At 29.6% G+C, this 23726-nt stretch overlaps 2 protein-coding genes and 2 long non-coding RNA genes across 4 annotated transcripts; 2 read left to right on the top strand and 2 right to left on the bottom strand.

Moving 5' to 3' along the window:
* Positions 1–376: 376 nt before the first annotated feature.
* On the top strand, positions 377–1666 carry LOC145763476 (D-ribitol-5-phosphate cytidylyltransferase-like). The gene has a single exon (XM_082574932.1). The coding sequence runs from the start codon at positions 538–540 to the stop codon at positions 1282–1284; it is 747 nt and encodes a 248-aa protein (XP_082431058.1). The 5' UTR covers positions 377–537; the 3' UTR covers positions 1285–1666.
* A 7581-nt stretch (positions 1667–9247) lies between these two features.
* LOC145763929 (uncharacterized) lies at positions 9248–10124 on the bottom strand. The gene is made up of 4 exons (XR_014288468.1): positions 10044–10124; positions 9931–9962; positions 9743–9814; positions 9248–9391 (listed from the first exon to the last, which is right to left on the bottom strand). It is a non-coding gene; the product is annotated as an uncharacterized LOC145763929 (long non-coding RNA).
* Positions 10125–10778: 654 nt separating this feature from the next.
* Positions 10779–14144, bottom strand: LOC145759870 (zinc finger CCHC domain-containing protein 9-like). Its single transcript, XM_082573729.1, has 4 exons — positions 13909–14144; positions 12381–12532; positions 11708–11852; positions 10779–11306 (listed from the first exon to the last, which is right to left on the bottom strand). Exons 1-4 carry the CDS (start codon positions 13994–13996, stop codon positions 11002–11004), a joined length of 690 nt encoding a protein of 229 aa, XP_082429855.1. The 5' UTR covers positions 13997–14144; the 3' UTR covers positions 10779–11001.
* A 5451-nt stretch (positions 14145–19595) lies between these two features.
* Positions 19596–23032, top strand: LOC145763427 (uncharacterized). Its single transcript, XR_014288422.1, has 5 exons — positions 19596–19700; positions 20938–21020; positions 21121–21188; positions 21445–21573; positions 22001–23032. It is a non-coding gene; the product is annotated as an uncharacterized LOC145763427 (long non-coding RNA).
* Positions 23033–23726: the final 694 nt, after the last annotated feature.

The following is a 23726-nucleotide window of genomic DNA, read 5'->3' as shown; positions in this document are numbered from 1 at the left end:
GAACTGAATTAACTTAATCCTATTTTCTCTGTTTTGCCGATAAATTCACGAAATTTATGACGTCATTGAGCCGAAGTACAATTTACGGCAGAAACAAAATGGCGTTTTTTATTATTTTAATATTTATCCTCAATTAAAACAAACCGAGTGGGCAAAAAACATTCATTAAAACCTTTTGTTCACCATTTTTAGAAAATAAAAAAGAATGTGTCTATATAAAATAATTTTTTTAATTTTAATAATAAAATGAGATAATTTCTTATTATGGTATTGACCAAGCCTCCATATTATCCAATCATATCATTTGTAAACAAAATAAAAACGTTAAGTAAACAAATAAAAATTTTACTACTATAACAGTTACGGTTTGAGAAAAAGAACTTGTACGCAAATGTAGTCTGGGCGTTTTTTTACGAGTTCCGTTTTTAAACAGCTTTTTTATAACCAGAATTATTTTAAATAGACTCTTAGAGTTACTTTCCTATTTAAAACATTGCGACGTAGAACGTACCTTAAAAAAGTTAAATATTTCGAGTTATGGAAAACCATCCACAAAGTCAAAAATTTCATGTTATCATTCCCGCTTCGGGCACAAGCACTAGATTTGGAAAAGAGCATCCAAAATTGTTCCAACTGATTGGAGATAGACCTGTAATTTCTCATACAATTAAAGTATTTGAAGATATTGAAAATGTTGATGTAATTGTTGTTACGTTACCATTATGTGAAGAATTGCAAATTGGAATGAGAGAAATAATTAAAGAATGGAAGCATGATAAAGTTTTACTAGTTGAAGGTGGGATAACTCGACATAAGTCCATTCTAAATGCTCTAAAATCCCTGAAAACAGAACTGACAAATAAATCAAAGTTTGATCCATATTCAGTAGTTTTAGTCCATGATGGAGCCAGGCCAGTAATAAGCAAAGAAACCATTCTAAATGTGGCTGAAACAACAGTTGAACATAAAGTGGTAGGGGTGGTAAGGCCGATGGTGTCCACAGTTGTCGAACTAGACGAAAATGACTTTATGGTTAACTCTTTGAACCGCCAAACTCACTGGGCAAGTGAAATGCCGCAGGGGTTTTTATTTTCAATGCTTTTTGAAGCTTATGATCAAAGTTCGCAAGCAGAATTAGACTCAACTGCTGGAGGTAGTCTTAAACATGTCGCAGAAAAGTTTAAAATGAAACCGAAGATCGTGAAAGGAGATTTAAATATGTTTAAAATTACATATAAGGAGGATCTCACTCTAGCAAGAATAATATTACTGGGAGAACTGTAATTTTTGTAAAAATTGTAAAAGTTCCCTTTTTTAATTTTAAGTCTAACACTTTATATTTTTTTTAATTCTAAATGCATTGCCATTGGTATACTAAATAACTGTTAAGTTTTTTTATTTTAAAATTGCCAAATAATCTACGATTTATTGCATAAAATTTAATTTGTTAGCTTAATATGTAAAAATATTGTCCTACACATATGGTAATATTATTACCTGTTTTTATTAGCAGTTTATACACAAAAATGTAACCCAATTATCTGGTTTGTTTTTCTCAATTTTTTTAATATAATATTGTCACAAATTTAAATCTAATTATTATAACCGTTTTATGTTAAACATAAATAAATTGTGACATATTAAATAATGTTATTTTGTTTAGTTTAAAAATTAATTTCTCAATGCAATGTCGACTACCATATAAAGAATAACATTTAACTAAATATTTCGCCAAAAGATAATTAAGCTACTGAATGTTAAGCTACTGAATGTTATACTGAATGTTAAGCTACTGATGTTATTCAAGCTACATTTTATTAATATTTATTTAACCACATGAATTTTCTGTTAAACACCAAATATATTTACAACTTCATGAAAGACAGCTTTAAAGGGTTATGATATCAATAAACATCATTTAAGTTTTAGTCACTATAATCTTACATTTTATTTAATATTTTAATTCTTGTTTCCATATAAAATTTCCAAAATTTATATTTAGAATTACTATTGGAGTGCCCTACAAAATAACATAATAAATTTAAGTAACTTTAACCAGTTTTAAGCATTTAATAACTAACTAACTAAGTTTAAAACCAGACAATAAAATAGCAAATATTAAAAAGATAATTTTATAATAATGAAATATTATTAAGTTTTTTTTTTTTTGTATATATCTTTATCCTCGATGTGGGAAAGTTGCCTGTGGTAGTTTGATTGCCTGTGGCAGTTTGGGATATTATAGGTTATAATTGCACAATAATTATACTGCTGATCAAGTGCTGGCTCAGCAGGAGTTCATACCGTTAATAGCGCCTTACTCAAGGGCAGCATGAGATCAGTGGGGATTGAACCCATGACCTCATGTGTGGTGTAGCAAGTGTTCTTACCACTACACCATGCTGCCGGTAAAATCGCTAAAAAAGCAGCTAAAAAAGCAACAGAATAACAAAAAACCCTAAAATAAGGTTGTTCCGCTTAAAAAGAAATAATAATTTTAAATATATTTACCTTATTAACAAATCATAAGACGTTCACAGAAGTTTTCAAGAATATTATAATGAACAGACATTAGTAGTTCCGTGTTATAAATATCCATAAATTGATTGCAAGGTTCATAGTGTCCACATATACTTCCTATCTGAACTTCTAGTAGCTACAATCAAGATTTACATTTAACTACTATTTTTTACAAAGATAGTTTTGAAATGTTGAAAAATAGATACAGTAGCATGAACCCCAACCTTGCTTTCGGTTCTTATTAGTGATCTAGTAACAAACTTGCAAAGCTCACATTAAGACTATATAAAACAAAATATACATTGGTTTAACAAAAAACATACTAATTATTAAAAAAAAAACTAATTGCACGGTTACCAGAAAAACTAACTTTATTAAATGGTATTTTGTTACACAAAACAATAAATAACTTTGTTAACGTTGATTAGTTAAATTAAACGAAATGTAATAAAAGTTATTGATTAAACGGCAGCGTGGTGTAGTGGTAAGAAAACTTGCTACACCATATGAGATCGTTGGTTTGATCCCCACTGCTCTCACGGTATAGGCTTAAATATTGCGCTATAAACAGTATAAACTCCTGCTGAGTCAGCACTCAATCAGCAGCCTAACTATTAGGCATATATAATCTATATAATATCCCAAACTGCTAAAGGCAACCTGAGACAGGATGGGGAGTAACAGTTGTTACTTAATGTTTAAGTCGCGCATTTGACTTTCCCACATCAAGGACAAAGATATATACAAAAAACAAATGTTAACATTATTTAATTGATTACCATCTCAGCAGCAATGTCGCTTACTACAAGTAAAAAATAATTTACCTTTTTAAAATAAATTAATTTAAATTAATTGAATGAAAAATAAATACACTTAATATTTAATAAAATGAGACACTAACCTGTAAAAAGAACAATTACAACAAAGATGATAGCACAAAGCTTCATCGTAAGACTAATATAAACTTAAATTTAATCTACAACCCAAAGCCAATCAAAGAATTATTTACTTTCCAGGCTAAAGCAGAGAGTTTTTATAGCCATTTAGAAACCAATCATTTTTTTCAGCATTCATCATTGACTATATAGTGCACAAAACTAACAGAAATTAGTTTTTAAAATTTGCAAAAATGCAGCCACCGTTTTAGTTCTTCTTTTTGTGTTTTTTATTAGTTTATATTAATTTTCTTTAAAAAAAAAAAAAATTAATGATAATAATTACTTAACAGAAAATTAATTTGTTTTAACAAAATAAATTAAGTTTTCGACAGCTTAATGAGAACAAAAAGGATATTAATTCTTCTGTTTAATAAGGCCAAGGAAATTTTTATTTTTATTAACGATAAAGTTCATGACGGCTTGACAAGTTAGCGGCGTTTACAAAAACCTAAAAATTTATCAAGTTAATTTATCTTTAATATTACATCTTACTAATAAACAATATAAAAGTAAATGTACTAACATATTTATATTATACTGTTTTGTTTGATCAAGATTTAATACAAAAATAAAAAGTGCAAAAGTGTAAATATAAGCCATTGAAACTTAACTAAAAAAGAGAGATTTTTGTAACTATAAGCAACATTTATACCTGTTTTTACAGTAATTTTTTAACAAAAATAACTTTATGTAATGCTTCTGGCCTAATATATTTGATTTATTCACAGTATTAAATTATACACTTTCCTAGTTCTCTAAGAAAACAAAAACTTACTTGTTTAAAATATTAAATTTAAGGCAAATAATAAGATTAGTGCGATTGGACGTACAACAGTTTTTGATTTTTTACTTTCAGACTTAAAACAAAATAATATACCCTTTCTGCCTTTGTATTATTCTGCTTAAATTGTTCCAGTATTTCACATGGACAACCTACTTTTTATCAAACAAGAAACGAAGCTACAGTTTTTAGGTACGACCATCTAGTTAAGAAATGTAAAATTCCTAAATTTTATAGTTTTATAAGAAGTTTTCCTTCTTACCTATAAAAAATGTCTTTTTGAATCACACGTGGTTTTAAATGTTTTTTATAATGACTGATGACGTCACATATAAATTTTTTTTGTATATATATTTATCCTCGATGTGGGAAGGTCGAATGCGCGACCATACATAGAGAACATCAGTTACTCCAACCCAGTCTGGAGTTGCCTTCAGCAGTTTTGGATATTATACAAATTATAATTACCCGATAATTATGCTGCTGATTAAGTGCTGGCTCAACAGAAGTTTATACCGTTTAAAGCGCCTTACTCAAGGACGCTACAGCACGAGAGCAGTGGGGATTGAACCCACGACCTCATGTGGTGTAAAAAGTGTTCTTACCACTACACCGTGCTGCTGGTGTTTATATATCCTTAATTTAATTTATTATCAACAGTTAAATAAGAGTTGCCATATATTTATCCTAATTCAATAAAACTCTTTACAATTTGTAACGTTTTTCATGTGACAAAACACGAAATAAATTCGAAAAAAATATTACAACAAAATTTCTATTTAATTTCTTTATTTATCCATATATAATTTCCGTTTAATAAAACATATTTTTACGCATTTATTTTCTTAACCAATCTAACAATAAATAATTTTTAATAAACCAAAAAAAAAACAATTTAAAAAAAAAAATTTTGGAAATATATTATCACTTTAAAATTAAAACCAAAATAAAAAAAAAGGTTTAAACAAAAAATCTTTATTTTTTCTTCTCTAAAAACATTGTTGTCTAAAAAAAATAATAAATTTTGTTTTAAAATAACGCTGTTCACAGAGGCTAATACCAATTACATTTTAATATTTCTCTAACTATAAAAACATATATTAACAAATTTTATTCCAAACAAATTTTAAGCTAAATTATCGTCTTTTCTACATAAAGAATTAGCAACTGTGTTTAATTATTGAATTTTCAATTTATAACTGCGTTTATTTCTGTATAGGTAAATTTTAATTTTTAGGCATTTTTTTTATTAAAAAAATTATAAGCTCACCTATTTTGGACATATTGACACTTTGTTGCAAAACTCCTCAATTTTACTTAGCTTGATCAGAATTGTAAGAATGCCATGATATTTGATAAGTGCTTGCTGACAAAGTTTGCTATCACCGCATAACTTGCCACTTACAAAGAGTTCAATCTGAATAAATAAAACACAAATCAAGATATGTTTAAAGCTTTATATATTGGATTCTCAAAATTACCGGCAGCGTGGTAGTGATTAAAACTCTTTCTACACCGCATGAGGTCGTGAGATCAATCCCCACTGTTCTCATGCTGTAGAGCACTTGAGTAAGGCGCTATAAACGGTATTACCTTTTGCTGACCCAGCACTTAATCAGCAGCTTAATTATAGGGCCATTATAGCAGGAAACTCAAAACTGGGTCGGAGTAACTGATGTTACTCTATGTTTAAGTCGCGCATTCGACTTTCCCACATCGAGGAAAAATTATACAAAAAAACTCTAGGTTTAGTATCACATGGATAACATGAATTAAATAAAGTGTTTGAAATACATTTAATTAATACGTGAAATAGAAACATGGAATAGATCACATAGATATAACCCTAACTCATTCGTAAATCACTTAAAACAGGCGATTCATTCAATCCATGCGATCCTGTATAATTATGTCATAAGCACTTTTTAAAATGTAGTTAAACTTACAGTTTTTGGTTTTCCATTCGTTTTCACCGATTCTATCACAATCTTTGAGATCCTTTCGCATTCAGCGCATTTCTAAAAATAAAAACAAAAATCAATCAATTTGTAAAAAACATACAAACCAAAATACAGAAGTTTTAAAATATATTTATTGTCAACAAGTCGTGTTAAACTTACCTCCTCACTTGTAAATGCACTTGCTTCGTACACTAAAAAAAAAGAAAAATTAAAAACAAGACCAAAAAAAAGCAAAACTTTTTACTTAATTTTAAATATATCCAAGCTTACCATAGCACGCCAGGACCAATACCACTAGAGCTCCAACAACTTTCATTCTTTTAGACTTGTAAGTTTAATTTGTATAAAACTAACCTAAACATTTTTAAAATATTTAAAAACTTAAAAAAATTTTTTTAATTTGAAAGTGAATTTTTGCGTATTTTTTTAGGACAAGTTTGCGTGGTGTAGCGAACAGCACTGTGTTCCAGTAGTTTATAGTTCGATTCCCACTGCTTTCAAGTTGTAGCGCCCTTAAATAAGGTGTTGACTATACTTTCTTTTGCTGAGGTTGCAACAATAAGTAAGTCAATACCATTTAAAACTGCTACAAGTCATCATAAGACTACACCAGGGTAACGAAAATTAACTTATTTTTAGAATATAAAATCAGTCCCACCACATAGAAATAAAATTCCTTTTAAATAAAACGTTTTCCTAACAGTACTTTAAATTTATTTTACATTTGCTCTTTAAAATACAAACCTAACCAAACGACGTATTCTTTATTTACCAGGTTAAATTGATAAGTTTATATAGGCATAAATAAAGCTATTATCATTATTTTATATTTATTACTAACCGTATAATGCACGGAACTTACGGAAATTGGTTTTTCAAATATACAAAGGCACTGCCACGTTATATATTTAATACTAACACATTGGATATATGTTAGAATTTTCCATTACTTTTTACAAATCTGCTATAAAAAGAATTAGTAATAATTATAACTAAATATATTAAATATATTTTAACAAAATAAATGAAATGCTTCAGACAGTTAATGGGAATAAAACGAGAATAATTATCCTAGTTTACTTAAACAAAGGAAATTGTGATTTCCACAAACGATAAATTTATGACAATCAGTTTAACAACATTTATTTCATTTAAATATATTTTTACGTACAGCGCTTATACAAATTCTCCAACTCCAACGTTATAAGGGTATGGCATTTTTTATTTATTGAACCTTGATGTGGAAAGGATAACTGCAGCACACATGAGGTCGTGGGTTCAATCCCCACTGATCTCATACCGTATCACCCTTCAGTAAGGCGCTAAAAACGGTATAAACTCCTGCTGACCCAGCACTCAATCAGCAGCAAAATTATTGGGCAATTATAATCCATAATATCCCAAACTGTAACAGGCAACACGAGACTGGGTCGGAGTAACTTATGTTACTCTATGTTTAAGTCGCGCATTTGACTTTCCCACATCGAGGATAAAGATATATACAAAAAAAATACTTTCTAAATTAAACAGTGACTGCCGGGTAACTGAACTGCTGTTGGTTTTAGGCTAAGCAGAAGTTCGTATAGTTCACAGCGTTTTAAAGTAATGTACTGCAAAATAAAGCCGGTAAGAATCGAACCCACGACCTCATAGTAAGAAGTTAAGTGTTTATTTTGTATTTATTTATGCGAAAAGGCTGATTTTACGGCCATTTGTTACCCGATCTAGTCTTGGGTTGGGTTTAGAAGTTGAAATATTATTGATTAATGCTATTGTTGATTTGCTGAAAGGTTTTGGACTTAGAACAAAATTGCATTAACCACATTTTGTGAAAATATTCATAAATCTATATCTATCATCTCTATTTTTTATCTAGAAAAAAAACTAGCTTTGCCCTAGAGTACATTTTTAAAATAACTGCTGACGCCAAAAATGAAATTTCTGTCATTTAACCAAATAAACATTTTACCGAAAACACAATGTCCGTATACGTCATTTTACCGACAATAGAGCACTTTGTGTCAACCCCAGCCTACCCTAACTTTAGACTAAAAATGCCATTTTGTTTTTTGAAAATGGCGGTGTCTAAATTTTAGTTTTCGGTCAAATAATATATGGTTTTATGGATAATTCCTAAATAAATAATACAAATTTATTTTTAATATAAGAATATCGGCTAGATCAAATTTATACTTTTTATCTTACTTAAAACTATACAAGATTTTTAAACAACATTTGCCTAGTAATATTTTTATAGGTATTGGGCCGATTAGATTACGACATTGTCGGAAGTAAGTATTACAACTTGTCGGAGGTAAGTATTAGAGAATTTCATTTTATTTAATTCTCAAGAATTTCATTTTATTTAAAGAAACTTAGTGGGCGTTATATATTTGTATGTCCAATTTATATGCCTACAAAAAAACACCATTTATAGTGCACAGGTAAGTTATCGCAAGCAAATATTAGTTGAAGGGTGCAACTATATTACAACAATTGAAATGTCTACATTAAGGTTTAGGCGATCGACTATGTATTAATAATAGAAGCCTATTTTTCATGTTTAGGTGATTTATTCAAATTTTAATAAAAAAAAAAACTTTTTAAATTTTTATTGCACCAAAAATACTAAATAAATATTACAACAAAATTTCTCTTATATTTCTTTATTTTTCCACATATAATTTCTGTTCAAAAAAACATATTTTCAGCATTCATTTTTTAGTGAATCTAACAATGAATAAATTTCAATAAACAAAAAATTTTTCAAAATGAAACAATTTATTTTGATATATATTACTACTAAAAAATTTAAATTTAATAAAAAAAAATTTGAAAAAAAAATTCTTCACATTTCGTTTCTTTATAAACATTGTTTTTTTAAAGGACTCTAAAAACATGTAAAATAAAATTTTTTCTTTCAATAATTATATTTAAAAATCAAGTATATTCATATAAAATGTTGTGTATTTTTTTACAATATTAAAAGCAAAAGTAAATTTTATTTAAAATGATTTTAATGAAAATATAGAAATATTTACCTACAATTAACATGCGTTAATTGCATCACACACTGAAGCAATCTCTTTAGGGCCAGCGTTTATAGCTGCTTCAAGCACTGGAGCCAAGACTTTGACTGCTTTAAGACACAAAGGGTCATCACAGAACTTATCACCTGTAAGAGCTTTTATCTAAGCATATAAAACAATTTTATTTTATTAATTTATTTATCCTTGATGTGATAAGATCGACTTCACAGTCTAAACATAGAGTAACTGTTACCCCACCCAGTCTCGAATTGCCTTTTGCATTTTTTATAAATCTCTTATCATAGAATTATAATTGCGATATAATTATTCTGCTAATTAAGTGTTGGCTCGGCATGTTTTTAAACTGTTTAAAACGTCTTACTTAAGAGTGCTACAGTATGAGAGCAGCGGGGATCAAACCAAAGACCTCATGTATTAAAGCCAGTTGTTTAATCACTACACCACATTTTAGGTTTGTGTTTTATAAATTTCATTACATGTTATCAAACTTACGGTAGCTTGATTTCCTATCCTTTTTACAGATGCTTCAACAAGTACAGTAACTTTCTGGCATTCATCACATTTCTAAAAATAAATCAGTGAAAATCCAAAAAATATCAATTAAAAATTAGAAGTTTCAAAAGCATTTATGTAAGTTATTTAAAACTGTAAATATTCAAATTATATAAATAAAAACTAACTGGTGAAGGTGCAGCTGCACTCGCTTCGTACACTGAAAAAAAAAGAAACAAAATAAATTAAAAATAAACCAACAAGAGCAAATTTACACAATTTTAAATGCAATCAAACTTACCAAAACACACCAGAACCAATACCACTAGAGTTCCGACAACTTTCATAATTCTAGATTCGTGAGTTTAATTTTAATATAAAAATAACTAAAAAATAAGCAATTTAAAGATAATTTAAAACTATTTAAATATAAAGTTGGTTAAAACTCGGAAACCTATAAGTTCAAAAGACTTTTAAAAAAATGCTTTTGGGACGTAGCGTTATTGTAAAAATACACTTGAAACGAAACCTTTAGCTATGCCTTAGCTTACGTACAAATGCACTTCAAAATGCAAGCCCAATCTAACAATCAACCATACATTTACTTAGTTAAACTGTAGAGTTTATATAGGCATAAATGAACTAATAATAATCATTATTCAACATTTATCACCTACTGTATATTGCACAAAACTTACGGAAATTAGTTTTTAGAAATGGCAGAAGTACCTCATCGTTTAAGCTTTTCTATTGCTATCTGCTAAAGGGAATCAATAATAATAATCACTTGATAGAAAATGAAAATGTTTGAACAAAATAAATGTAACTTTTGATAGATAAATGAGATTAAAACGATAACAGTTATCCTGTCTAACTTAAACTAAGGAAATTATAAACTCTATCAACGATAAATTTTATGATAATTTGGCAGAAATGCCACGTTTACAAAAATCTAAAAAGCCGTTAAAACAGAAGCATTTTTATTCAATTAGAATAAAATACAAACTTTTTTTTTGTAATGTTTTATTTTATTATGTTTAAATATACAACCTGCCCCAAAAACCCTAATTACTCAAATTTAGGTAAAATTAAGGTATGTAAACTTTAATAAATACACAAAAACTTAGATATATGTTATTAGAAATAAAAACAGTTTTACTAAAAAATAAAATATCGATATTTAAATATAAAGTTATTTCAGACTCTGAGCAAAATTTAACTTTATCGAAATATTACCAAAAAATATAAAAAAAGAAATCTTAAAATTTGACAACTTTTGGTTTGGTTTTAACCGGTTTAATTTTAGTTTCAATATCTTCGTACAACGACATTTCGTCGTCGATGCTTACATGAAAGTTTCTACCTTTACCAGGTTTCATTCTATATAACGTGACCTCCTCTTTGACCTTTCGATCAGGGCAATCTTTGCGAAAATGTTCGACGGAACCACATAGTTTACAACACCCCCCTTTTGGGTAAACCCCCCTAGGGTTATCAGGACATGATTTTGATAAATGCCCCGTTTCGCCACAGACAAAACATTTTGCAAACATAAATTCCTTGCCTTGAGGCATAAAAAAAATAAGAAAAGATTTAATTTTTGAAAGCCTTAAAAAAAAAATTTTTTTTAATAAAAAATCAATTTCTGTATATATCTTTATCCTCAATGTGAGGAGGTTGAATGTGCGACTTAAACATAGAGTTACATTAGTGACTCCGACCCAGTCTTAAGTTACCTGTGGCAGTTTGGGATATTATATAAATTATAATTGCCTGATAAATAAACTACTGATTAAGTGCTGACCCAGCAAGAGTTTATACCGTTTATATCGCCTTACTCAAGGGCGTTACAGAATGAGAGCAGTGGGGATTAAACCCAGGATCTCATGGTTGTGGTGCCAAGTGTTCTTACCACTACACCCTGCTACCGGTCAATTAAAATTAAGTTCAGGACAAACTAAATACCTGGAGGTAATTTAGCAGAACAGACACTAGAGGTGTGTTCAGTTGATCCACATTTAAAACAAATATCGATTCCTTGTTCTACGTCATCTTTTAACATGGGACAGTCTGCCATTCCATGCCCTGAGATTCTACAGTGAAAACATACCTGAAAAACATTAGTTTTAACTTTTTTAATATTCATTTGAGCGTCGAAAGAGCAACTTTTGGCTGAGTGGAGTGTCGGTTAAAACACTTGGCTTTACTACTTAAGGCATTGGGATAAATCCCCGCTGCTTCAATGGGGTTAAAATGATGGGAAAGAACAGTCAGCAGGTTATTTATTTTTTAAACATAAAATTAAATTAGATATCAGTACCCAACCCAGTCTTAAGTTATAATGCTTTATAAACAGCACAAACTTCTGCCAAGCCAAAATCTATCAGCAGAGAAATTATCGACAATTATAACCAATGTTATCACAAGCTACAAATCATAATTTGAGACTGAGTTGGGATAACTAAAGTTACTCTATGTTTGTCTGATGAAAAACCTGCTAACTGTTTTACCTCATTAATTAAACCCTAGAACCTTATATTGTAAAGCCAAGGGTTCTAACTCTTACATCACATAAGGGTTAAAACCCTTGCCTTTTAGATATACGGTTGACCTAATGATAAAAATGTTATATTCTTACTCTGGTCGATTCTTTTTTCCTAATCCTTTTTATTCTCCTGTTTTCAGATCTTTTGTCTTTCTTAATAGCAAGCGAATGAGCAGCACTAAGTTGTGTCAATCGATCTGATATTGATGTTTTCGGCGTTGGTTTGGTTTCTTTACTTTCAGTTTCTGTAAAAAGTTTACGGTATTAACAAAAATAAATATTTGTTTTAGATATATCTTTATCCTCAATGTGGGATGGTCGAATGCCTAACCTAAACATAGAGTAACATTTGTTACCCCAGCCCATTTTTTTTTTTGTATATATATCTTTATCCTCGATGTGGGAAAGTCACATGCGCAACTTGAACATAGAGTAACATCAGTTACTCCGACCCAGTCTCGAGTTACCTGTGGCAGTTTGGGATATTATAGATAATAATTGCCCGGTAATTATGCTGCTGAATAAAAAGTGCTGGCTCAGCAGGAGTTTACATTTATATTCCCTACTAAAGGGCGCTACAGCATGAGCTCAGTGGGGATTGAACCCACGTCCTCATGTGTGGTGTATCAAGTGTTCTTACTACTACACCACTCTGCCGGTAAGTTACGAGTTGCTTTTAATAGTTGTGGATATTATAAAATATAATTGCCCAATGATTTATAAGCTGTTGATTAAATGCTGGCTCAGCAGGAATTCATACCCTTACCCAAGAGTGCTACAGCACGAGAGCAGTAAAGATCAAACCCACGACCTCATGTAATATAGTAAGTGTTCTAACTACTACAACCTGCTGCCGTTTGGCAGTCATTACACCATTCCCCAGTCTGAAAAGTAGGGCAGTTTTCGACGAGATCTAGTGCATGCAAGCATAAAAATATGCAAGACTGCGCATGCACCCGTACCAAAATTTCCGGTCTAGGCGTGCACGCGTGATATATGTTAGCAGGTCAGTACTGCGCGTGCACATTTTTTTTAAGACACCAGGCGAGCAAAACGCTAATTTCAGGCGTGCAATTTTTTAATGAATAAAATCTTGTGCGTGCACGCTGCCCTACTTTTCAGATTGGCCAGTTCCTAATTTACCAAATTCATTAATAATAGAATGTAAATTAAGTTGCACAACATTGTAAGATTGCTGCAATTCATAAATTATACCAATGAATATTTAATCAGTCTCTGACAAATAAATATTTATAAATATAAATATTCTGATTCTAAAGTTTTACCGGACAAAACTAAAATTCGGGATGCGGGATATTGCGGGACGGCATGTAATCTTAACATAAATTCGCGGAATGCGGGACGAAACGAAATTTTTGTACTTTTCTGCGGGATAAATGCAGTATTTATTGAAAGGGCTAAGGGTTAATAGGGGATTGACTTTAAAGGCCAAGAAATGATGCAAAATTAAATATAAAGCACAAAGGAAGATTGGGGGAGGGTATAAAAATTCCGTCCTTCTCCGCATTCAGTGATTTTTTGTTAACGTTTACATACGACCTCGGTATTTCCCGCGCCCCGCAAATTCCCGCATCCCGTATTTTAGTACTACCCGTTTTACCTTCTTTGTTATTTTTTTGCAAATCTTTCCATTTTGTTCCTGAATGTTCAGTTTTCTGCTGCAACGAAGGTCGGGCCCATCTTGTCATTTTATTTGTTTTCTATTTAAAACCAATATTTTCAAGCACATCAAAAACGTTAGAAATATTCAAAATTGTCAGATTGTGATGTTTTTTAGTTAGTTGTCAATCATTTTTTTCCCACATGTACAGAGTTTCCACCATTTTTAAATAACAAAAACAAAAATTTAAAAGTTGTTCTAATAAAACACACACAACGAATAAATATTAAAACACAAATATGGGCATTTTTATTTTTGTTTTAGTATCTAGTAATCAATTAATATCTGCTAATAAAAAGAATTAAAATATCATTTTTAAGCAACAAGTTTCTGTTCAAGTTTTGGATGACATTCGTTAATATACGTATTACAATTTTCTATTAAATAATTGTTAAATTCGCTTTCAGTTTGCTTAAAGGAATCAAAAGAGGCTTCCAAGTAAAACAATGCTTCTTGATACTGAATCAACTTGTATTTGCACATTCCTATCCAATAATAACATTTTGCAACTTCTTGGTTTACAGACGAGTCTGTTGTTTTTATTCGTTTGTAGATTGAAAGTGAACCATGCAAACTTGTTAGTGGTTCTACATAATAACCTAATTTATATTTGCACTTTCCACTGTAATATTTGCAGATTGCTACAAACGCATTGCCTTCAGAATTTTCAGCTAACTGTTTGTAAATTTCAGTTGAAGTTTCTAAGTCATTTGACGCGTCTTCAAAGCGTTGTAATTGGTATTTGCACCGTCCTATTCGGTAATAACAATTGGCATACATAACATTTGGAGTGAACGAATTACTATCTTCCCCAGATTTGATTGAAACTGAAAAGTTGGTTAAAGCATCGCTATATTTACCGAGTTCAAATTTACACAATCCAATCCGATAGTAACATCTAGAGATGTTTTGTTTATTTGTAAATGTCGTATTTTGGTTGTGAGTTTCGAGTGAAGTTTTTAAACTGTTTAGCGCATTATTATATTGACCGAGCTTATATTTGCACATTCCAATGCTATAATGGCAGTCAGCTAATCTGTTGCTCTTTGAATTTTTGTTACTTTCTTTATCCTTTTTAAGTGAAAATAGCGTATAAAGCATCTTTATAATTTCCGAGATTGTATTTGCACTTTTCTATCCAATAATAACAACCTGATAACCAAGAACTTCTACTTTTAAAGCTTTGGAAATCTTTTAAATGAATATCAAGAGAAATGTACAAATCGGCTAACGCTTCTTTGAATAGATTTTGTTTGAATTTGCACATTGCTATCCAAAAGTACGAATATCCAATATCAGAATTACTTTGTACATAAAGTGTTTTTTTCTGGCCTATTTATTTTCTTAAGAGTAAAGTCATTCTGCTTTGCCCAATTTATAGCATAAGAAAAATTTTGTAGATAAAAACAGATTTGAAGAACCAAACTTATTTTGGGGGTTGATATTTGTTCCAGATCAAAAATGTTTTCTTGAAAAGGAGTGACTATGAAAAAATATTCTAAGATAGTTTGAATTCCAACCGTGTTATTAAATATTTGACTTTTTATTTCAGATAGCTGAACCACATCGTCTTGAGACTTTTTATTCATGTAAACTCTTAATCTTGTTTCACATGCAACAGCAATGGCAAATTTAAAATCACAACCAACATTTTAAGCAAGTATTTTTTGGTACACAAGCCTGTCCAAAATGTCAAAGCAACAAGATTCTTTAATGCCATAAATTTTACCGATTGCCGAAACAAATAAAGTTGAACTTCTATAAACCGTTACTTTAATATTTAGTTCGGAACTTTCTTTCAATTGCTCAAGTTTAGTTAAAACTCAAAAATTGTCTCTATCTTTGAAAACTTGATTTCTAATCAACAATTTAAATTTTTCCGTTCCCATTAAATTTATTTTATTAACAGCCAACTTTTAAAATTCTTGGTATATTTCTCGACTACCAGAAACAAAACATGACGTTATCAACATATCAGCCAAGTGATACCCATTTTTTCTGTTCTCATCTGATCCGATAAAACTTGCCATTTTGCTTACAGTTTGAATCAGTTCAAGTGTAAATGGTTTGTTTTCTGTTTTAACCTGTCTTCCAAGTAGAGATTTACAAGCATGTGGCATCATTCCATCAAAGGAAATGCCACGAGGTGTAACAGCATCATAAAAGTTAAATTTTGTTGGATCTTCACTATTTAAACTTGGAATATGAACAGCAGGAAGAATAGTTTCTCCAAGATTAAATAAGACAATTTAAAAGATTACAGCAAACCACCTAAAGTATTCTTTAACGTCTTCCCGCTTTTTTTGTGACAAAGTTATAATATTGTTTTCTAGAACTACTATGTTCTCAAAATCAGAGTAGGGAGTTATTTCTTCCCGTGAAAGTGATCCAAGTCCCACTAAAGCATATTTACATGGAGGATTTCCCATTACTTTTTTACAAAACCCAGCAAGACGTTTCATAATCTTTGTATACTCTTTACTCACATAATATTGAAGATTGAATATATTAACAACTTTCCCTTTTTTACGATTTTGAAATTCTTTGTTTGATGTATGACTAGGAATTAAACGAACTTCACTTAATCTTTTATTAACTGTAATTCTCATATTTGCAACATCCTCAGCAATTACTTTGGCAATTTCCAATAAGTTTGCCCAACGATTTAATGCATTTGCAACTTTAAGTAATTCAGAGCAAAACTGACATAGATCTTATTTAATTTCTTCAATTTTTTCAGGATCTCTAACAATTGCAGTATTAAGCAAAGCTGCACTTTGAATTAATTTAATTTTGTCAGTTTGTTGTAATCCTTCAGTTTTGTAAATCAACCCAAGTTTATGGAAAAGGTTTGCAGATTGTTTTGGTTTTAACTCTTTTCCATCGAGGTCACAAATTTGTGCGAGTTGTTGGATAATTTCGTCTTCTAAAGCCATATGGTTAAGCTTACTATCATTACATACACTAAATATTTAAACCTTACATAAAAAAATTTTAGTCTACTACGTTATTCTATATTATACTTTTTTAATCAGTATTCGTTGTAATAATATTGTATTTATATAACCAAACTTAATATTACTTTATTGAAGATATCTTACAAAAATTAAAAACTTTACCAAAAACCAACATCAAGATAAAAGTTTTTTTTTAACTAAATTCAAGATTAGTTTAAGCTTATATCTACTTCCTTGTTTGCTCTTAAATAGAATATCCAAACTCATACAATTCAAGCATATTTTAATAAAACAATATATAATAAAAAATGAGAAACTTTATACATAATGTACCGAAACTTAATAGTCTATTGAAAAATATTGAATGTATTAAAACTGTGAATATATTATTATAGAACAAGTTATTTTCACAATTTTTGTTTTAACCCTTAGTCATAACATAAACGCACTTGTTTTATAAATTGATATAAGTTTATTTATTGTATTTTAAATGTGCCAACGCTATTTGCATAGAATATATTATCACATGCAATTTTTGTTTTATTTAAACAGAACATGTATTTATCTTTTTTGAACAAAAATAAAAGCATTTAAGTTCTTGGTATTTATAAATCAATTTAAGGCAAATACCCTAAGCTTTAAATTCGTAAAAAGTCCGTTTGGGTTAAATAAATATAAATCTTTGTTTAGGCAACTAAATCCCATTTTTGGTAAAAACAAGAAAATTTATATTTCTCTTATAAATGACGTATACATATAAAATTTTACAATATTTGCTTAGCAGAAGATATAAAAAAAAGGTAAAAACGAAATTTATTTTTAAACACACAAAAATTCACAATTGTATGTTAGGCCATAATAAAATAGACTCTACCTTCATGGGTTTGGTTTGTATATGTTGTTTGGTTATGCCTAACTGAAGGTATTTAGACTTCACAATAACAAAAAGGTATACGTTGAAGAATATGGTACAGAGATGACTAGTAATTTTAGAAAATCACCCATCTATAGCAAGGGTAATAAACACATTTTAATGAATAGACTTAGGAAATAATAGCAATTTAACCAGGTTGTGCAGTACAGAAATTACTTTTATTTTTACCATTAATAAAGATTTTAAAGAGAAAAAATTTAGTGGTAAAAATTAAAGTTACTTTTTTATAAAAAAAAGGTTAATGTGTCGGAAAAATATTTAAAAAAAATAATTTAATGTTAGTCCCGAATTTAATTGCATATAAGCAGCATGGTTAGTTTACGGTTAAAATATTGCTCACAATTTACACAACCGGTTAGTAACTTTCGCTAACTTAGTTCAACTAACAAGGCACGTTTTAAAACAAAAGAATAAAAAGGCTAGACTTCTGACGCCTACGTACAAAAACATATTAAGATATACAATAAAGGAAGGATACGTTACGATACGTTAGGAGACCGTTTTAAAAATATCGATACTTCCATTCTTTTTCGCATTAAAGTTACTAATTGCTATTTTGTGTTGGTGAGGCCTATGTTAATAAAACTATCAATGTAAACTTAACATTTATATATTTACAACGTTTAAAAAAAAAACCGATAAAAAGAGTCTATAAAACGTACTTTTTTTTGTGATTAATAATGAAAGCAATATCATGTATTAAATTAGAATTAGCAAAGAGCAAACCAGGATGAAAATAAAATATATGTTCAAGTTTCGTTTTAAATTTGTATTAAACTTTATTTTCATTTTAAGGTTATCGAAAACTTATGCTTAGTTGCGGTATTAAAGTTAGTTATCATAGAATGCTTATAAAGCACTTATTTAATTGTTTTGTCTTCTACTTTGATAATATTAAAAACTTAAATCAACAGTTTAAGCTTAGTTTTGGTACTAAAGTTTTGGTTGTAAAATGCAAGTGTTATAAAGTTAGGCTTATTAATTGAGTAATCTTCTGTTTCCTGGTTATTTAATACATAGGACATACGTGTTAAAGTTATAAACAGAATAACACCAAGGCTATGCTATGTAGAATAGATTATTGTTACAATTTTTTAGTTTGTTGCTAGTTATATTTAGGTATAAAATTTATAACAGCATTTAGGCGCTGTTAAATTTTACTTTTGTAGAAGTGTATTTAAAACCGCCGGCAGCATGGTGTAGTGGTAAGAACACTTGCTACACCACCATGAGGTCGTGGGTTCAATCCCCATTGATCTCATGCTGTAGCGCCCTTGAGTAAGGCTATATAAACGGTGTGAACTCCTGCTGAGCCAGCACTTGATCAGCAGCATAATTACGGGGCAATTATAATCTCTATAATATTCCAAACCGCCACAGGCAACTCGAGACTGGGTCGGAGTAACTGATGTTACTCTATGTTTAAGTCGCGCATTCGACTTTCCCACATCGAGGATAAATATATATCCAAAAAAAAAATTTAGTGATTATAGTTAGACGAAAAAAGAAAAATTTGTTAGAATCTAAATAGTTTTAAAAGACTTATTTTACAGAAAAAATAAGATAAAAGATAATATAATAATGAAATAGTAGTAACTTTATTTTAAACAACTATGTGCACTTTACTTTCTTCCTATTGGTTAATATTTTTACGTCATAGCACACTTGACTAAATACTAAACAATATTTCTCCTTACATTAATATAGAAAATAAAATAAATGTCATATGTTTTTTTAGAATATATTTTAGAGTATAAATATGCTTAGGTAATATTAAAAAAATATTGATTATTGTTAAAAAATAGTAATTATAAAGAAAAAAAGAAAAATGGAAAATTCAGGTAATATAAAGTTTTAATTTTAATAAAATATATAATTTGGTATACAAATTTTTTTAATTTTCCAAAACAAAATTAATCCCTACAATTATTTAAAAAAGGGGATTAATTTTAATATTTCTGAATATATAAAATATTAAATCGTCACGGTTAAATGTCGTCTCTGATAACGCGTGGTGGCACAGCATATCTAAGGGTTTTATTTTTAATTTATAAATTTGTTAATTCTGTATATTTTTATTGGTTTATAACTAAATTAATGTACAATTCTTCGACCTAGTAATATTTGGTATTCTTACTACGTTTATTTAAGTCTTAATTTACAAATTTTAAAACGTAAAGTTTATTGGTTGATTAAGAACATGGCAATTTCAAGTGAAGTAATAACATCAGTTATTATTCTTATTCAGGTAAATGGAAGACAAATAAATTTACTGAAAACAAAAACCTGTATATATATATATATATATATATATATATATTGTTTCAGTAACTATATATATTTTTCTTGTCTCCAATTTAGCTTTGTTTAATTTGTAACAGCCTACCTATTAAACAGGGTATTTAAAACAAAAGCTGACTAGATTATCTTAGTATATAGTTTGGCAAAATAATTTTAATTAACCTGGTTAGCTGCAGTTATTAGTTAACAATTTAGTATTTAACTCAAAAAATGTTATTTAGCTGAGTCATTTGAAAGGAATAGTTTACTACTTTAACCAATACAATTGTTACTCCAAGCTAGTATAAAATGTTTAATAAATTTAAAGAAACTTTATTTAAACAAACCCTTTTAAAGCCTACTAACACAAACCAACTAGTTTTTCTTATATGTATATACTTTGAGTAATCCAACACATATTTTAACCAGAAATTAAATTAAATATTTTCTTTGTATATATGTTTATCCTCAATGTGGGAAGGTTGAATGCGGGACCTAAACATAGAGTAACATCAGTTACTTCGACCCAGTCTCGAGTTACCATTAGTAGTTTAAGATATTGTAGATAAAAATTACCCAATCATTATGCTGCTGATTAAGTGCTGGCTCAGCTGGAGTTTACACCATTTATAACATCTTACTCAAGGGTGCTACAGCATGAGAGCAGTGGGGATTAAACCCACGACCTCATGATGGTGTGGCAAGTGTTTTTACCACTACACCAAGCTGCCGGGCAAAAAATTGCTACATAAAATGTGATTTTGTGTCTTGTTTAAATTATTAGCTTTATATATTTAGAATTCGGAAGATCTTTCAAACTTTATAAGAGGTCAGGTCTTGCAGGATATAAGAAACTTTTCAGTTTCCTTTGTCATAACCTGGTTAGTAAATTATTTAAATTTAAGTCAACCTTAATAACTTGCATATATCATAACTTTCTTACAAAAAAATTTCCAAATTTAACAAGTCGTTTTTTTAAAGGCCCCCTAATCCAACTGTACCCAACAACAACAACAACAACAACCACCATTTAATTATGCAACAGCCAGGTAACATTAAAATTTAACACTATTTTGTTTTTAAACCCTTTTGTTAATATAACAAATCAAGTGTTTCATGCAGAAATGGGCATTAGGTTAAAATTATGCAAACCTAATAGGCAAATTAAAACATTCATTATTGGTCTTACACCTCTAGCATGCAGTAAAGACTAAAATGTTAAAATTATAAGTTCAAAATAGGTAAAGTATTTTCTATTTAATGTTTTAAAAAGTTAACAAATTTTTAACACATTTTATTGTTCAGGCAATCCAATGCGATTTACAGTTTTCTTAAAAAGAGAGTTTGTGTACAATTCGGAAATAATGGAGGATTTTGTTGCCTTTGTGAAGCAGCAGGTTCTTTGTGACCTTAGAGATGGATTATTTTTTTTTGGTAAGTATATACATTTAATTTGTCCATGTTTTTAGTCACTTCAAACATTTAAGCAAAAATTAATAGTCACATTGTTCTTTATTCAGTTACTTTAACAACTTTTTTTTTGTATTTACTTAAATTACCTATACATAGGGTACCGGTTCTATTTGACTTAGCACACAGAAAATTGTTTATTAAATTGGTTTAAAAAAAAACACATGACTTAACCTAAGTAACAGAGTAAAGCTAAGTCATTTTAAATCACAATACCGTATCGTAACAAATAATAACCTTTGGACTCTGTAGTAATATAATTTAAAAATCATAAACAGTCAAAGAAATATTGTTCTGAATTTATATCCACCCAATAATAAATTATCGGTATTTGTTTATTAAAATAGTTTAATAACAAATTAAAACAGTTTTTTAAATTTTGTTTTAACAGGAATAACAGGAGGTTAAAAGATCACAGCTCAATTTTTCGTATATCTTTCCCCATCCAAAACAACTTAAAAGACCGAATTTGATCTTTCCTTATCCAGCACAATTTAAATAATTTTATTTTTACCCTTTTTTCACGTTTATTTATCCTTGATGTGGTAGGGTCAACTTTACGATCTAAACATAGAATAACATCAGTTACCCTGACCCAGTCTCAAGTTGCCTTGGCTTTTTATTGATTATAATTGCCCTATAATTATAAGCTGCTGATTAATTTACTTATCCAAATCAATTTGAATGACTGGGCTTTATCTTTTTTTGCCCAACACAATTGAAATGGCTGTGTAACGTAATGTAAATTCAATTTTGATGCTTTCCTATTTGAAGTACTTTAGTTTCATGTAGTATAATACATTGTTTGTCAATGTATATGTAAGACCTTTGTAGTTTTTTTAACATTGCCATGCTGCATGACATTGTTTTTAAGCTCGTGTCAAATTTACTAGTTACATGACTTTTTCATTTCATTTTTTCAACTGTATTGTGCTAACAGTTATGACAAGTTGCAACTGAAGTGCGTTTATTCCCTGGTAGCTAAGTCATACAAACTAATTTCATTACCAAATATTTTTGTATTTAACTGTATTGTGCTATAAATTATGGCAATTTGCATTCGCAGCCTCGTTTTTTCTGGTAGCTAACTAACTTTTCACTGATACATTTAACTACTGTAATTTAATTAACTTAATGGTGGTATAAACCATGTATTTTTTCTTTTTTTAAATTCATATTTTTTCGTACCTATTTACATATAAATGTACAACTTTTTGTAAAATATTTTTTTCTATGGTGTTAAAAATTGTTAGGTGTTAACAAAACAGTTAATTTAAATATCATTTACCCTTTGCTTAAAAGCCATTGTTGTTAGCAATTTTTCCCCCTAAAAACTTTTGGTTAACATTACTGCTTTAGTATGTTTTGTTTTTGCTTTAGAAACATTACTGCTTTGTCAATTTTTCTTTAATATATTTTTAAAATAAATTTGTTGATGTTAATCATTTTTTGTATATATCTTTATGCTTGATGTAGGAAGGTTGACTTCACGATCTTAACATTGAGAGATGGTTCGGTCGCAGAGTTTCTTTTTTAAGGGTACCTATAAACTATACAGGATCGAATGGATCGAATGGATCGAATGGATCGAATGGATCGAATGGATCGAATGGATCGAATGGATCGAATGGATCGAATGGATCGAATGGATCGAATGGATCGAATGGATCGAATGGATCGAATGGATCGAATGGATCGAATGGATCGAATGGATCGAATGGATCGAATGGATCGAATGGATCGAATGGATCGAATGGATCGAATGGATCGAATGGATCGAATGGATCGAATGGATCGAATGGATCGAATGGATCGAATGGATCGAATGGATCGAATGGATCGAATGGATCGAATGGATCGAATGGATCGAATGGATCGAATGGATCGAATGGATCGAATGGATCGAATGGATCGAATGGATCGAATGGATCGAATGGATCGAATGGATCGAATGGATCGAATGGATCGAATGGATCGAATGGATCGAATGGATCGAATGGATCGAATGGATCGAATGGATCGAATGGATCGAATGGATCGAATGGATCGAATGGATCGAATGGATCGAATGGATCGAATGGATCGAATGGATCGAATGGATCGAATGGATCGAATGG

The sequence above is a fragment of the Corella eumyota genome, chromosome 1, assembly GCF_963082875.1.
Source record: "Corella eumyota chromosome 1, kaCorEumy4.1, whole genome shotgun sequence".
Taxonomy (NCBI): domain Eukaryota; kingdom Metazoa; phylum Chordata; class Ascidiacea; order Phlebobranchia; family Corellidae; genus Corella; species Corella eumyota.
The sequence above is the reverse complement of the archived record's forward strand: the minus strand, read 5'-3'. Positions and strand labels throughout refer to the sequence as shown.

Coding starts and splice junctions, on each gene's coding strand:
- LOC145763476 (XM_082574932.1), top strand. CDS start 538: ATGGAAAACCATCCACAAAGTCAAAAATTTCATGTTATCATTCCCGCT.
- LOC145759870 (XM_082573729.1), bottom strand. CDS start 13,996: ATGACAAGATGGGCCCGACCTTCGTTGCAGCAGAAAACTGAACATTCA. Junction 11,853..12,380: donor GGAAAAAAGAATCGACCAGA/GTAAGAATATAA, acceptor AATGTTTTTCAG/GTATGTTTTCACTGTAGAAT. Junction 11,307..11,707: donor TTCTGCTAAATTACCTCCAG/GTATTTAGTTTG, acceptor TTATGCCTCAAG/GCAAGGAATTTATGTTTGCA.